At 54.1% G+C, this 13187-nt stretch overlaps 1 protein-coding gene across 2 annotated transcripts in view; it reads left to right on the top strand.

Annotated features, from left to right (window-relative positions):
- The window catches only part of SDK1 (sidekick cell adhesion molecule 1), a 431538-nt gene extending 427464 nt beyond the window's left edge, over positions 1-4074 (top strand). The window contains exons 44-45 of one of the 2 annotated variants that reach the window (XM_033096780.1): positions 180-2519; positions 2603-4074. In XM_033096780.1, the coding sequence (XP_032952671.1) occupies positions 180-413 (234 nt within the window). In that variant the 3' untranslated portion in view covers positions 414-2519; positions 2603-4074. Of the gene's footprint in view, positions 1-179 lie in introns of both variants that reach the window. The other variant, XM_033096781.1, reaches the window with a different exon arrangement.
- The last annotated feature ends 9113 nt before the right edge of the window (positions 4075-13187 follow it).

The raw sequence follows: 13187 nt of genomic DNA, 5'->3' as shown, positions 1-13187 counted from the left end.
CTCCATGCCAGCTCAGGGTGGGTTCCCTTTGGTCTGCAGCCTGCACCGTGGCCCCGACCTTCCCTGGTGCCCCTGCCGCCCTGTGTCCCCCACGACCATTCACCCTGGGGCTGCCCGCCCCATGTACTCCCTCCCTGGTGCCCGTGCCCATGTCCCGCTCACACCTCCCTCTCCTGCAGGGCACGGACTCCGAGTCTGAGGACACGCCCCCCCAGCACTCCTTCGTCAACCACTACCTGAGCGACCCCACCTACTACAACTCGTGGAAGCGCCGGGCTCCGCACAGGTACGAGGCGGTGGCGGGGGCCGAGGGCCCGCCGCTGCACACAGTGGTCACCACGCAGAGTGCCGTGTTCGCGCCCACGGGCCCCGGCGCCCGGACTGCGCTCACCGGCTTCTCGTCCTTCGTGTGACCCGCCCCTGCCAGGGCCACCGCGGACCTCGGGAGTCCACTTCTGTTGAGACAATCAACTCTGATAACTGAGCTCAAGTTTTTGTTTCAAAAGGATTCTGATAGGAGATGGTTTTACCTACTTGTGGACACTAGGTTTCAATTAGGGAGGTTTTTTTAATGGTTTTTTGTAACATCACTGCAGGAAGCAGGTTTCTTTGTTTTTCTTTTCTTTTTACGAGAAGGTGTATTTCACTGGTGCAGTGGCTTGGCACCCCGGAACTCGGGAGACCTCAGATGTCCCAGGCTGGGCTTCTCCATCCTAGCGCCCAACTAGAAGGCTGGGGGGAGGAAGGGCGGGCGCGGCGGCCAGCGAGACCTCTGCCTGCCTCTAGTCTCCGCCTCAGTCTACCTCCTGGGCCTCCAGAGGACCAGCGGCTCACCTGTGACAGCTCCGGCCGCACAGCCCCTCCCGGGATTTGGAGAGGGAATGTCTGACCTGGGCTAAGGGCTTCCTGACCCCGCTGCAGCCATCTCTGGCCTGTCCTCACTCAGCAGTTTCTAGGTGGAATCAGCTTTACGGTTCCCGGCAGCCAGCAGGGCAGGAGGTCCTCAGGTGCTGTCCTCTGACCGTGATGGCTCAGAGGTTGCGTTCTGTGGCATCCGCTGGTGAAATACTCGGGGCTTACTTCTTCTTTTCTTTCTTTAAACCTGGTAGTGGGGGAGCAGGAAACCACCTCAGTGGAAGCCCCCGGACAGCCCTTGCTTAGCAAACTAGCTCCTTCCCATGAACACACAGCACACGGCCAACCCGCTGACGCAGAGGGAAGACGGCGTTTTCCGAATTGCTTATTCTGTAAGAGGTGTGCATTGTTAACCAGAGTATTTTTTAAATCTTTTTATCTTTTTTTAAAATATGTCACATGAAATGAATGAGTCTCTGCTGTCTCCAGGTGCCTTTTTATTAATTGTTTAGCTTTGTACATGGGAAAGATGAAAAGCAACAGTGTCTCCACATAAAGCAAACGGGCTCTGGGAGAACGAGGTCCGCAATGGCCTCTCGCCCGGTCCCCGCCATGCAGGCGGGCACAGCCCTGCTCTGAGCACGGCCTCCGCAGGGCTCCCGACACCCGCTGCTGCCCACTGCTTCCTGACCACCCGGGCAGCTGCTGTCCCTTCCCCGCCCCGATCCCAGGCCAGCTTCTAGCCTGAACGGGTTTTCTGGACATATTTTTTTTCCTTTGTTACAGTTTTGTTTTCATTTTTTAGCTAATGAAAATAGCATGAACTGGACTTTGGAGAGTCCAAACCACAGCTGTATGTCCAGCCATCACATTATTTTCACAACAGGTGACGAAGTGGCTGAGGTGCAGGTAGCCCACTCCCCACACCAGGGCCAGGTCTGGATGTCACAGGAGTGCTGCTGGTGCCAGGCTGTGTGTGCCCGGCGTCTGGGAGGGCCCCATGTCCCCACCTCACCCGCAGGAGTATGGCACATGAAAGATGCACGGCCATTCTGTCGACACCCCCACCCCAAGACACAGGGGATCAAGGGTGCTGCCTTTCCAGGGGACCAGCCAGTGCTGTGAGTAGGGAAGGGCTGGGCCCAGCAGCTGGCCAGTGGGGTCTCTACTCGGCATCTTCTCCTCCACCATGGGGTGGGGTGGGGGCGTCTTAACCCTCTTCTTTCAGAGGTGCTGGGTGTGGCTCCAGGAGACCAAGGAGAGTTTTGTGTTGGGTGAAAAGCCCCTTTTCCAAACATAGAAAGTGTGGAAAGTTTCTCTCGCTCTCCTCCCTATCCCTCTTTTCCTTCCTTCCTTCCTTCCCTTCTTCTTTTTCTGAGTGGAGGGGGAAATATTCTAAACCAAAAATCCTAGATGCTCTGCCCAAAGGCACTTCTGTTGAGAATCACTCCCCACAGTTCCATGGACAGGCCCCCCCCTTGGAGCACAGCGACAGCGAAGGGGCCAGGAGCCGTCCAGGCTGCAGCCTGTTTCCTGAGAGAAACGACAGCGGAGAACACGACACACGGCCTCTCCGCCCTCTGCTGTCTAAGCCACATGGACTTCGCTTTAAAAAGTGGGTGGACGTGTGGAAACATTTTAGGATGAGGACGATTCGGTTTGAGGTGTGTTTTTTGCTTTTGGGTTTTGTGACAACGTGACCCTTTTTTCAGGCTCGTTATAGTTCCTGTATTTTCTCTGCTTTTAGTAAACTTGTTTTGTATGGCGTTGTCTGTCCGCGGCTGCGCTGGCCCTGTGACGGCTGATGGACCGTTCCACCCGTCACTGGGGGCTCGGGCCCCTGAGGACACCTGCACCAAAGGACCAGAGCTGGGTGACTCCACTGAGAGCTCAGCCTCCCAGAGAAATATGGGCTTGGGAAGCGTCAGTTCCTAACCTCTCGTCTTTAGGGAGGAAAGAAAAAACCGCACACTAGGAAAATGGATATTGGATATTAATCCCAGCTCTAAAAGCAGGGCAGGCACCATTCCTCTAACCAAGGCCAGATGGAGCGCCCCCTTCTTCTGTGGTGATGTCAGGTGCCTCAGGTCAAGTAGGAGTTGAGTCCCCACACGGGAGCGTCCAGGGGTCATCGAATGTTTCACTGACAGATGCGCTGCCTTTGCTCTGTGAGGATGATGCCGGAAGCGCTGGGGGCCACGCCCTGTGTGAGCAGCAGGGGCTCTGCAGGGGTCCCCCTCTCCACGGGCACCTGGGCACAGGTTTCCACGCAGGTTAGCAGCGGGGCGGGCTGTGGGCCGTCCCTGTGCCCCCCGGGCATTAAGCACATCAACTTGGCCTCCTGGGCACCCTCCCTCTGAACAAATCGGTCCTCACTGAGCCCGGCCCGGCCCGGCCTTCCCCTCAGCTTCTCGCGCCATGCTTTTAAGGAGCTCTCAATTACACGTAGCGAGGGACACCGTGAGGGGGCAACGAGGGGCTGGCCCTCCACCCAGGAGCCCCACGTGCAGGAGGCTGGTGCTGTGCTCGGGCCTGACCGTGCCTGGACGGCGCACGGCGTTTGACACGGTTCCCAGCACGCTTGTCAGTTTCTCCAAGTCCTTGGCACATACCGTGTGTCTCCTCGGTCCGCGTGTCCAGTTGTGGCTCTGAGTCAGCCTCCCTGTCGCATGGAGCCAGTCCGACAGGAGGGAACAATGTCGAAATCCATGAACTGCAGAGATACGCCTCATGTCCTCTCAGTGTCACCTCCTGGTCGACTGAGAGCTTGGGTCAGTCCTGAAGTTTCCCAACAGCATTTTCTGGAATTGTGTAGCAAGGTGGAACTCATTAAAAAAACAAACACAGAAACAAAAACAACATGTAGGAAGACAGGTGCTATGAGTATGATTTTTAATAAAAACGTCATTTTGTTCCTTATGTGCTTGTGATTTTCTTCATCAAGTTCTGATGAAACGACTCGTGGACCCCAGGGTTAGACACTGAACCTGCACCCAGTGCCTTCCAGACCCCACTCCTGGTGAAATGCAGGTGTGCACGGACCTTGGGGTTAAGGCCAGAGGAATGACAGCCTCCTAGGGACAGGCACAGCCCAGGGGAGCCCCGGCCACAGCCTTGTGGCCTGAGGCAGGCGGCATGGAGCCTGAGTGGACAGCAGCCATTCTCACCTCCGCCCCACCTCCCCGGCCATGCCCTCGCACAGACTTCACGGGTGCCGAGGGAGGGGGTACTACTCACAGCTCTTAGCCATGGTGGGGGGAATGCCGGCCTGAGAGAGACTGCCTCCCCCGCTTCTTCCTCTAAGTGAAGGGGCATGACAGAGCGTGTGGGACAGAGCATGTGGGACGGGCGTGTGGGGCTGCAGTGTCAGGTCCACCAGGAGGGTCCCGCCAGCCTCAGAGTGTGGTTCTCAGCCATGGTGTGTTGTAGAATCACGGGGTGTTTATGAGTCTAGGTGCCCAGGCCACATCCAGACAAAAGCTCCCCCCAAGTGACTCCATGTGCAGCCACGGAGGACACAGGACACGTGGGAAGAGGCAGCAGCACCTCCGCATGGAGGACAAGGACCTGTGGTTCCGACTTCGCCTTTTTGCTCTGAAAGCAATCGCTCCCGGAGGTGCCGGAGGTAACACTTCCCTTTTCCCTCCCCGCCATTGTGCCCACCGTCCCCAGTATCTCGGAAACTGCAGCTGTGTGTGGAGGCGGGTGACGGTCATTGAACTCACGCCCAGTGCCCATGTCCTGCGCCCTTGGCACCTGTGAGTCGCAGACACTGAGAGGCCAGTCGGCCAGGGTCCTGCTTTGCACGAGACATGCCGGAGAGGTGACGCCATCTGCCCGGTGCACAGGCGGCAAGGGGTGTGTCATCCAGGGTCTCAGCTCCCGCTCCCGGCACAAGGACGCAGGACATGGTGAGGCCAAAAAGAAACACCCACGGAGCCACAGATAGGGGAGTCATACTGCTACATTCTCGCTGGCGGCTGGGTTGGAGACACAGGAAGCAGGAGCCACACAATGCACAACCTGCCGTCCGCTGCTCTGCCAGCCAAGCTCACCTGCTGACTGCACTCCGCACTTGCTAGCTCAGCCCCGGCAGGTATATCAGTGACTAATGGCTAACTGGTTACAGCTGACGGCCATCTACTACCCGAGCCAGCACCTTTCCACGTGAGGCCAAGAGCCTGGAAACTATTCTCTGGGACTCTGTCCCCACAAGCAGAGACGGGGTGCAGACCTGGCAGTGGGGGCTGCCAACAGGCCCCGGGCCAGCCAGCGCGCCCACCTTCCCCGGGCTGCCTGCCGTCAGCGAGCTTTCCTCAGACCTGTGGGCAGTTCGGCCTGCGTCCTTCGGCCCCACCACGAGATGGACCTGAGCTCAGAGACTGTTCCCCGCCTCATTCCCCGCTGTGTTAATACAGAGAAAATGTGAGTCACCGTGGCCTCATCTTTATTACTAGCACTATTATTACTGTTACTATTAAAAAGTTAATGGGAGAATTTGAAATGCAACCATTTATCACAAAGAAAAACAGTCTTTTTGTTGGATGACAGATAACCCCACACACACAAAGAAGAAAAAAAGGACTTAGGTGGGAACCCCCCTGCCCCCAGTGAGTGGAGAGCAGAGGGGCCCTAGCTGTGTCCTCTGGGTTGGGGAGTCACCAGCTGGATGCCAGACCTTCCTGGCGGAGCCTGCGCCGAGCCCAGCCCCCAAATTGTCTAAAGTGGTGTCTGCAGCAGTTCCAGTGGGGCCGCCGGGGCTGGTGGCAGCTGCATCGCCACGAGTTCAGGTTTCTTCAGAAAGGAACAGGGGTCTGGGTCCTGTCCTTCACAGCCCAACCCTCGGGAAGGGGGGGATGGACGACCGCCCAGGAGACCGCCGAGGGGGTAGTGCCCCAGCTTGGAATGTGGACCCAGCAGGAGGAGAAGGAGCTGGAGCCTCCAGGTTTCCCCTGTGGGATGGCCAGTTTCCAGAGCAGCCGTTCTTACGGCCAGTCTCCCAGTTGTGTCCGTTCAGCGAGCTCCCAGCATCCTCTCCTTAAGTTCCTGGTGCTTAACTTCACCTGAGATTGTTTACCTGCGGGCAACGAGAGTGCACCTCTTGCACCTGGAGGAGCCCCTCGGCCCCCTCGGCCCCCCCATCCCTCCTGGAGCCTTCACCCGCCCCCAGCACCCGCCAGCAGCAAAGCCCCAGGAGGGCGCTCTGCCTCCAGGACTCAGGGGAAATCAGCACAGCCTGGTTTCCAGCGAGAACAGACAGACGTCCCCCATTACAGAAGATACTGGCCAGCCGGTGAGGCCCAGGTCACAGTGTGTCACGGATGTAAGCCTCACGTGCTTCTCCACAAATGAGGCACTTCCAGGGCAAAAACACTACAGTCATGAACTAATAAATATATTGTGTACCCCCAAAAATAATGCACTGCTTTTTTTTGTTTTTAAAGATTTTATTGGGGAAGGGGAACAGGACTTATTGAGGAACAGTGAAATAAAAGAAAATAAAAACAATTTCTTTTTATTGGGAAAGAGTGGTGTGTTTTTTCCCAGGACTCATCAGCTCCATCCAAGTCAAGTTGTTGTCCTTTCCGTCTTAGTTGTGGAGGGCGCAGCTCAGCTCCAAGTCCAGTTGCCGTTGTTAGTTGCAGGGGGCACAGCTCACCATCCCTTGCGGGAATCGAACCAGCAACCTTGTGGTTGAGAGGACACGCTCCAACCAACAAGCCATTTGGGAGCTCAGCTGCAGCTCATTGACTTCATTCTAAACGCAGAGGATGCAGCTCGCTGGTCCATGTAGGAATCGAACCGCAGCCCTGTTGCCTAGAGCTCGTGCTCTAACCAACTGAGCCACCCGTCCGCCCCCAAGCACTGTTTTTAAATGGCCCCAGCCTGGCAGAGGCCCTGCCCCCAACCAGAATATTCGGGGCTGACTCAGGTGAATGAGCCCTGCCTATGCCCCTCCTCCACAGGCCTCATCCTGACCCTGACCTGGAGGGCTGTCCACTAGTGGGAAAGAGGCACCAAGCGTTTCACCCCGGGGAGGACAGCTTGCATGGAGCTGGCAGGGTGGGAAGGCGGCCGTGGCCCCCACAGCCTCCATCACATGGTTCTGGTGATTCTGCCAAGGTCCTGCTTCCCTGGTTCAGACTGAGGCATGTGACCCATCCCCCAGCGCCAAGGAAATGGCACAGCGGGCAGTGATTTTGAGGCTGGTGACAAGGCTTTACCATACTGCCCAAGAAACCAAAATTCGACGTGGTTGTTGCCAATTTCTGTGACATTCACAGGTAGGCTGTCGAGGTTTGGCTTTGTCATAAGGTGGAACCGTTGTCACACTTTGTTTGGGCACCTGGGAGGCCCATGTGAACCTTCTGATTATACAGCCTGGTTTCCTGAAGTGAGTGGTTCCCCAGACCCTGTTTTAAGGTGATTTGACCGTTTCCGTAGTTTTGCCTGTACAAGTACCGTGGAAAAGGGAAACCCTTTCGCCAAACCCTTTCCCTTAATGGCGTGAGTCAGTCAGCAGCCAGCAGGGGCAAAAATTCCAAGCTGTTAATCTGGGGCTCTGCGCTCTTAAAACGTGCTGTTCCCCTCGGATTGGACACTATTCCATGGTCATTAAGCAAACCACTGCATTACGAGGGTGGATTTCATCCAGACACAAATATTTTAATAAAAAACGCGTATGTCTGAGTTTGTGTTTCTGTGGGAATCATCCCCCAGCAGTGGCACTGTTGGCCTGCTGACTTGGTGGGGTGGGGGGCGTCTGGAGAGCCCCAGGTGCCCCAAAGCGAGAATCCTGCCCAGCTGGCAGCCGAGTCTGCAGTGAGAGGCCCGTGCCTCCCTCTGTCTTAGGGAACACCTTTGCGAGAACACTAAGGGCCAGAAAATTGGGGACTTGCTGCCCCAGAAGCCAGACACAAACCCCCAGAAGTCCTCCAGGGGCATCTTTGTTGGGGAGAGGGGCCACGCAGCCTCACAGGGACCCCCAGCAAGGGGAGCCTCGTCTGCCTCTCCCAGAGCCCCTCTTTCAGCATCCACCTCAGTAGCACCTGGCCCCCCACAAAGCCCAGACATGAGGCCTTCCTTACCCAGAGTCACCCAGTCCCCACATTGGAACCTAAAAATGAGATGGAATTGCACATCTGGGCACAATCTCCCCCTTACACCATTAAGTGCAAAAATAAGCATGCTCCCACTTGTGTGTGTACATGTGTATGTGTACGTATGTGTATGTGAATGCGTACATACACACACACGTGAAGAGGATGGGCCACCTCCTAGCTGTGTGGCCTTGGGAAAATCACTAAGCCTCTCTGATATTTTTTCTATACTGTGATACTATGACACAGGTTATTTTGCGGCTTAAGTGAAGACCGGTGACCCTCTCTGTCCCCCAGAGGCACAACCTTTGCATGGCTGTCTTCCCAGCCTGTGGATCCTCAGGAGCTAAAATCCTGCGTGCGATGCTGTCAACACCCCAGCCGTTGTCCCTCCCAGCTGGCGCCAGCTGATCGTGACTGTAGCGTGTTCTGTACATCATTTCCTTGCACTTCTCTGAATGAAGACGTGCCTGCGTATTAATCTCTGTTTCAGGGTCCCATAGACGTTCCCTTTCCATTAGAAGGTTCTAACCGGGCCATCCCATTCCTTCAGGGAGTCGAAGAAGTGTCCCGGGGGGGAGGTAAAGGGGTTCACAAAATATGTTCGCTATTTCAAAATGCCCAGCAGGAAGCTATCTGTGTTTCCTTACTTAGGCGATGCAGGTTTCTTCGCTTTGAGCTGACGTAATCCCCCAGGAGTGGCTGGCTGCACGGGTCGGCTCCCTGCTGAGGAGCCCTGCAGGGTGAGCTCCGGAGGGCCCGTCCCGGCTGCGTGACCTGGGTGACCTGGAGCAGGGTCTTCATGAGGCCACACCCAGTCTTCCCATCTGTAAAACATGGACACTTAGAACACACAAGGCATGGTCGCTATTATCATTGTACCCGACTTGGAGAATAATAAAGAGGAAGCTGTTTTACTTGATAATCATTCCTCCATACACCAGATCTCTGTGGAGCTCCTCACAGTGTTCCAGAACCTGGGGACACGTCCGTGAGCAAACCCAGACAAAACACCCCCCTTGTGGAACTGCCTTCCAAGTGAGAGGGGCCAGAAATAGACACCAGACATAAGTAAGAAGTAAGTGGTGCAGGCTGCTTGGTGGTGACGAGTGTAAGAGAAGTGTGCGGGGTGGTGGCGGGCGCTTATCACTCCTGAGCTCCTCGGTGAAAAAGGGCCTCCCTCCACCAACAGCATTTCCCATGCTAAGCAGAACGGCATGCAGTTTAAACTTATGAATTGTTTAGTTCTGGAATTTCCCATTTAATATTTTCAGACCACAGTCGACTGTGGGTGACTGACACTATGGAAAGTGAAATCAATAATTGGACTGAAACTGTGTGCGGGGCCCTGACTCAGGCACGGGGCAAGAATTCATCTTTCCAGAATCTTCTTGGATTGGGTGACAGTTGAGAGAGGTCCTGGAGTCCAGTGGGGCCGATGTAGACTGATGCCCTGGGTACAGAGGACACTGTGAGCCGGACACCACTGGCCCCAGGTGACCTCAAGGACGCTAGTGATGGCCGTGAGGGTGAAGCAGAAGCGGCCGTTACCCTGCAGCCGACACTTCCCAGTGTGCGTGCCCAGGAGAAATGTCATTATAAAGGCCCGTTTTGTTCAAATGCTCGCACCGGAGAGCCAGTCTAGGCAGCATTTTGTGTGTGTCGGCCAGTGCTGCGCGAGTGTCACTTGGTCCGTCTAAACAGCACATTTTAGTGCTGCTGCCCAATGTTTCCTGGTAAGAAATTTGAGGACAGGGTGATGGTATCAGACAACGTCAGTCAATATATTGAGAACACTTTTATGCAGTTTAACCTCAATGTCTCTTGAAATTCACATTTCAAAAGAATCAGAAATGCCAAGGTTTCAAAATGAGAAACCAGCTTCAGACGCCATCTCTACTCCTCATACATTCATCTGACTCTTTTTTGGGGGATGGGAGAGCTCTTGCTATGGGTCAGGTGCATTGCTAGGCACAAGGGACAGAGACATATTGGCATGTCCCCCCTGCCCCCGTCTCCAGGGAGCTTGTGGTTCTGCGAGAAAAAGGCATCGCTCACCAGAAAATTCAAAGTCCACACTGAGACCATCCAGTCCTACAGGGAACACGAAGGGAAGCCACATGGAAAAGACGGTATCTGAGGATTCCTGCCGGATGAGGACTTGGTCAATCAGAAGAGGAGGGGACCCATTTCTCACCCGCTAGAATAACTAAAAACATCAAAGATTGGCATCGCCACACGTGGTGAGGGTGGGGCAACCTGAACGCTCACTCTGTTGGCAAGAGTAAATGGCTGTGGCACTTGGCAGAGCATGTTTCTTGTCAAGTTGATCATACATGGATTTACTCTGTAGCCCAGCTGCTCTTTACCTGGACGTTCACCCAAGAGAAATTAAAATGTGTCAGGAACAACCTGTGCCAGAGTGTTTGCAGCAGCCTCACTCCTAACCCCATGTCCACCAACACAAAGTGGGGAAGCAAACCGTGGATTTGTCCGGAAAGTGCATACATTCCATACGATGGAATCCCACTCAACAGTAAGAAGAAACACACCGCGGATGTCTTGCAACAGTGTGTCATGCAAAAGAGGCCAGACCCAAAAGAATACACATAACAGGACGTCATCCACAGGAAGTCCAACAACACACAGAAAACAACTCTGTGGAGGGAGGAGTGAGAAGCTGGGTTCGGGGTGGGGAGCTGGGCTTCGAATTCATCTTAACCTTGTAGGTTGTGGGCATATCTACATCTTAGGGGTGGTGGTCACAGTTGTCAAAACTCTTAAAATTGAACCCTGAAGATTCCATGTCCAGAATGAGGAAAAAACAGCCCTGGAATGCGTTAGGTCCAGTAGAGACTAAATATTTCAGCATGGCTGGAGCCCACCTGCTTGGTAAAACACGGGGGAGGGAGGTAGAAAGCAAGACAGTGAAAGAAAACTGATTAGGCTGCATCCTGAAACTTAAATGCTCAGACTTTTTGTATTATAAGGGGGAAAGCATAGGGGCTTGCTTAACAATCAGCTTCTCAGAGCGGAAGTACCAGAACGCCAGGCTTGCTGAGGACACTTGGCTTGAGGAGTAGACTTGCCCGCTTTGCTTCCTTCTGGATCTTGGTGTCCGCCGCAGGGTATCTGAGGGCAGACAGCCCATCCGGTCACCCCGCTGCCTGTCCTCATCACATCTGTGCTGGTGAAGGACATGTACACTTTCTGACCAACCGAAAGGGAGGTTCCAAACACATGGTTGCCTCTCCCACTTGTGCTCCTGGCCAGAAGAGAGGTCAGCCCGGGCTTTCTGCACTGGAGCTGGCCTTTCCCTCCGTCAAATCCCGAGACGGGAAGTAACCGTCAGCTGATGTACTTGAAGCCCTTTGTCACACATTCATGTGTTCATTGCATACTCTCATGGCTTTGAAAATAAGGGTTAGCCCTTTGCAGGCGTGCCACCATCTCAGACGTGGAGCAGTTGCCTGTGAATTTGCAATCATTTTTGGAAAGTAAAGGCAGGTTAATGTGGAAATGACTGCACCTGATGGTGGCATCCAAAGTAACACGATGTGCCCTTTTGCTGAAGCTCAAATAGCCATAGTTCAAGGCAGCTAGGACCTGGCAGTGCACGGGCCTCCCACGCCGGCCCCTGCACGGCCTCTCTCGCTTCCACTGGTCGTAATCACTAAATTTCTAGCACTGGATATTAATTTGTTGGGGTCTTTCAAGCTAAGCTCACGTTTTAAACACTTCCCTTGAGAAATGAATTCAAGGTGAGCGAAAGACAGGGAACCCGGCTTCTGAACCCGGCCAAGCAGCAGAGAGCCCCGCTTCGAGGACCGGGGCAGGATGAGTGTGACACTGTCCAGTCCAAACGCGCCTCTTAGAGAAATTTAAAACCCCAACCACCTCCATGAGCTTTGTTGGACAGTTTCCTGTTCAATTAACAGCATTTGAAAGGAAAGGAAAGAGTCAGGACTGTCTCAGTTTTCTTCTTAGCCCGAAACCAACTCAAAACTTCAATTTGGTCTGAATGGGATGCCCCATTTGGGACTTTCTCATCCTTCAATTTTGTATTTGCACTTGCCTTTTAGGCAAAAGGGGCCAGATTATAACAGAATAAATTTGTAGCTGAATTTGGTTTTTTGAAAAAAGAGGTCTTCTGGGCGTGGCATGCCCTGGCTTGTATCACCTGTGAGAGCCAGTTACGCATAGGTTGTCCGTGCTTCACGTCCAGAGCCGGTACCTCTAAATTGGGTATGGCAGGAGTATTTACACCACGGAAACGGGGAAACGCAGTCAGAGCTTTTCCCTTGGAGCGCCAGCTGTTAAACACTTACCAGCCAACAGTACTCCTCCTTCCCACACTTTCCTCTCCTGCAATGGTGATTGCTTAAACTAAGGTGATCTTTAAGTCCTAGAAGGATTAATGTTTGTAGACTGTACTTACAAAAGCACAAAGATCAATTCAAGCTTCAGAATTATAAGGAGATAGACGTCTTTTTCTGGCTCAATCTAACTGATCAGACTATCTTGTTATGCAGGGACTCAGCTCCCGCTCCCCGCACAAGAATGCAGGACATGGTGAGGCCAAAAAGGAACACCCACGGAGCCATAGATGGGGGAGTCAGACCACTATAGTCTCGCTGGTGGCTGGGTTGGAGACACAGGGAGCAGGAGCCACACGTGTAATCCACCATCCGCTACTCTGCCAACCAACCAACCAACACCCTAACTTAGCCACGGCAGTTATATTAGTGGCTAATGGCTAGCTGGTAACAGCTGAGGGCCACCCAGCCACAGCTGATGGCCATCTAGTAACCGAGCCAGCACCTTTCCACCTGAGGCCAAGAGCCTGGAAACTGCTGTCTGGGGCTCTGTCCCCACAATCTCATGCCTCTTATTTCACCCGAATCCCCCTTTGCTTCCACCATTTGGGTCAATGAGGAGTCACATCAGACACATGCAACGGTCTTTTCAGCACCGGTTACACAGGTGACTGAATGCTGAGCGGATGTGATGGCGTTCCGCGTTTCCTTTCATCCAACAAGAACGTCGGCTACAAAGCACTGGGCAGAGGCTGAGAACGAGCTCGTGAAAGTAAAGGCGTGAGTGTGCCGGTCAGGAGAGAGGGGCAGCAGGTGTCCCTTTATGGCATCCAGGAATTCGAGCAAGATGGATGGAGGGGGCTTTGGTCCAGGAGCCCGGGCATAAATATTCAGGATTTTCTTTCCTCCTTTTTAT

This window comes from Rhinolophus ferrumequinum, chromosome 24 (assembly GCF_004115265.2).
Source record: "Rhinolophus ferrumequinum isolate MPI-CBG mRhiFer1 chromosome 24, mRhiFer1_v1.p, whole genome shotgun sequence".
Classification (NCBI taxonomy): domain Eukaryota; kingdom Metazoa; phylum Chordata; class Mammalia; order Chiroptera; family Rhinolophidae; genus Rhinolophus; species Rhinolophus ferrumequinum.
The sequence above is the reverse complement of the archived record's forward strand: the minus strand, read 5'-3'. Positions and strand labels throughout refer to the sequence as shown.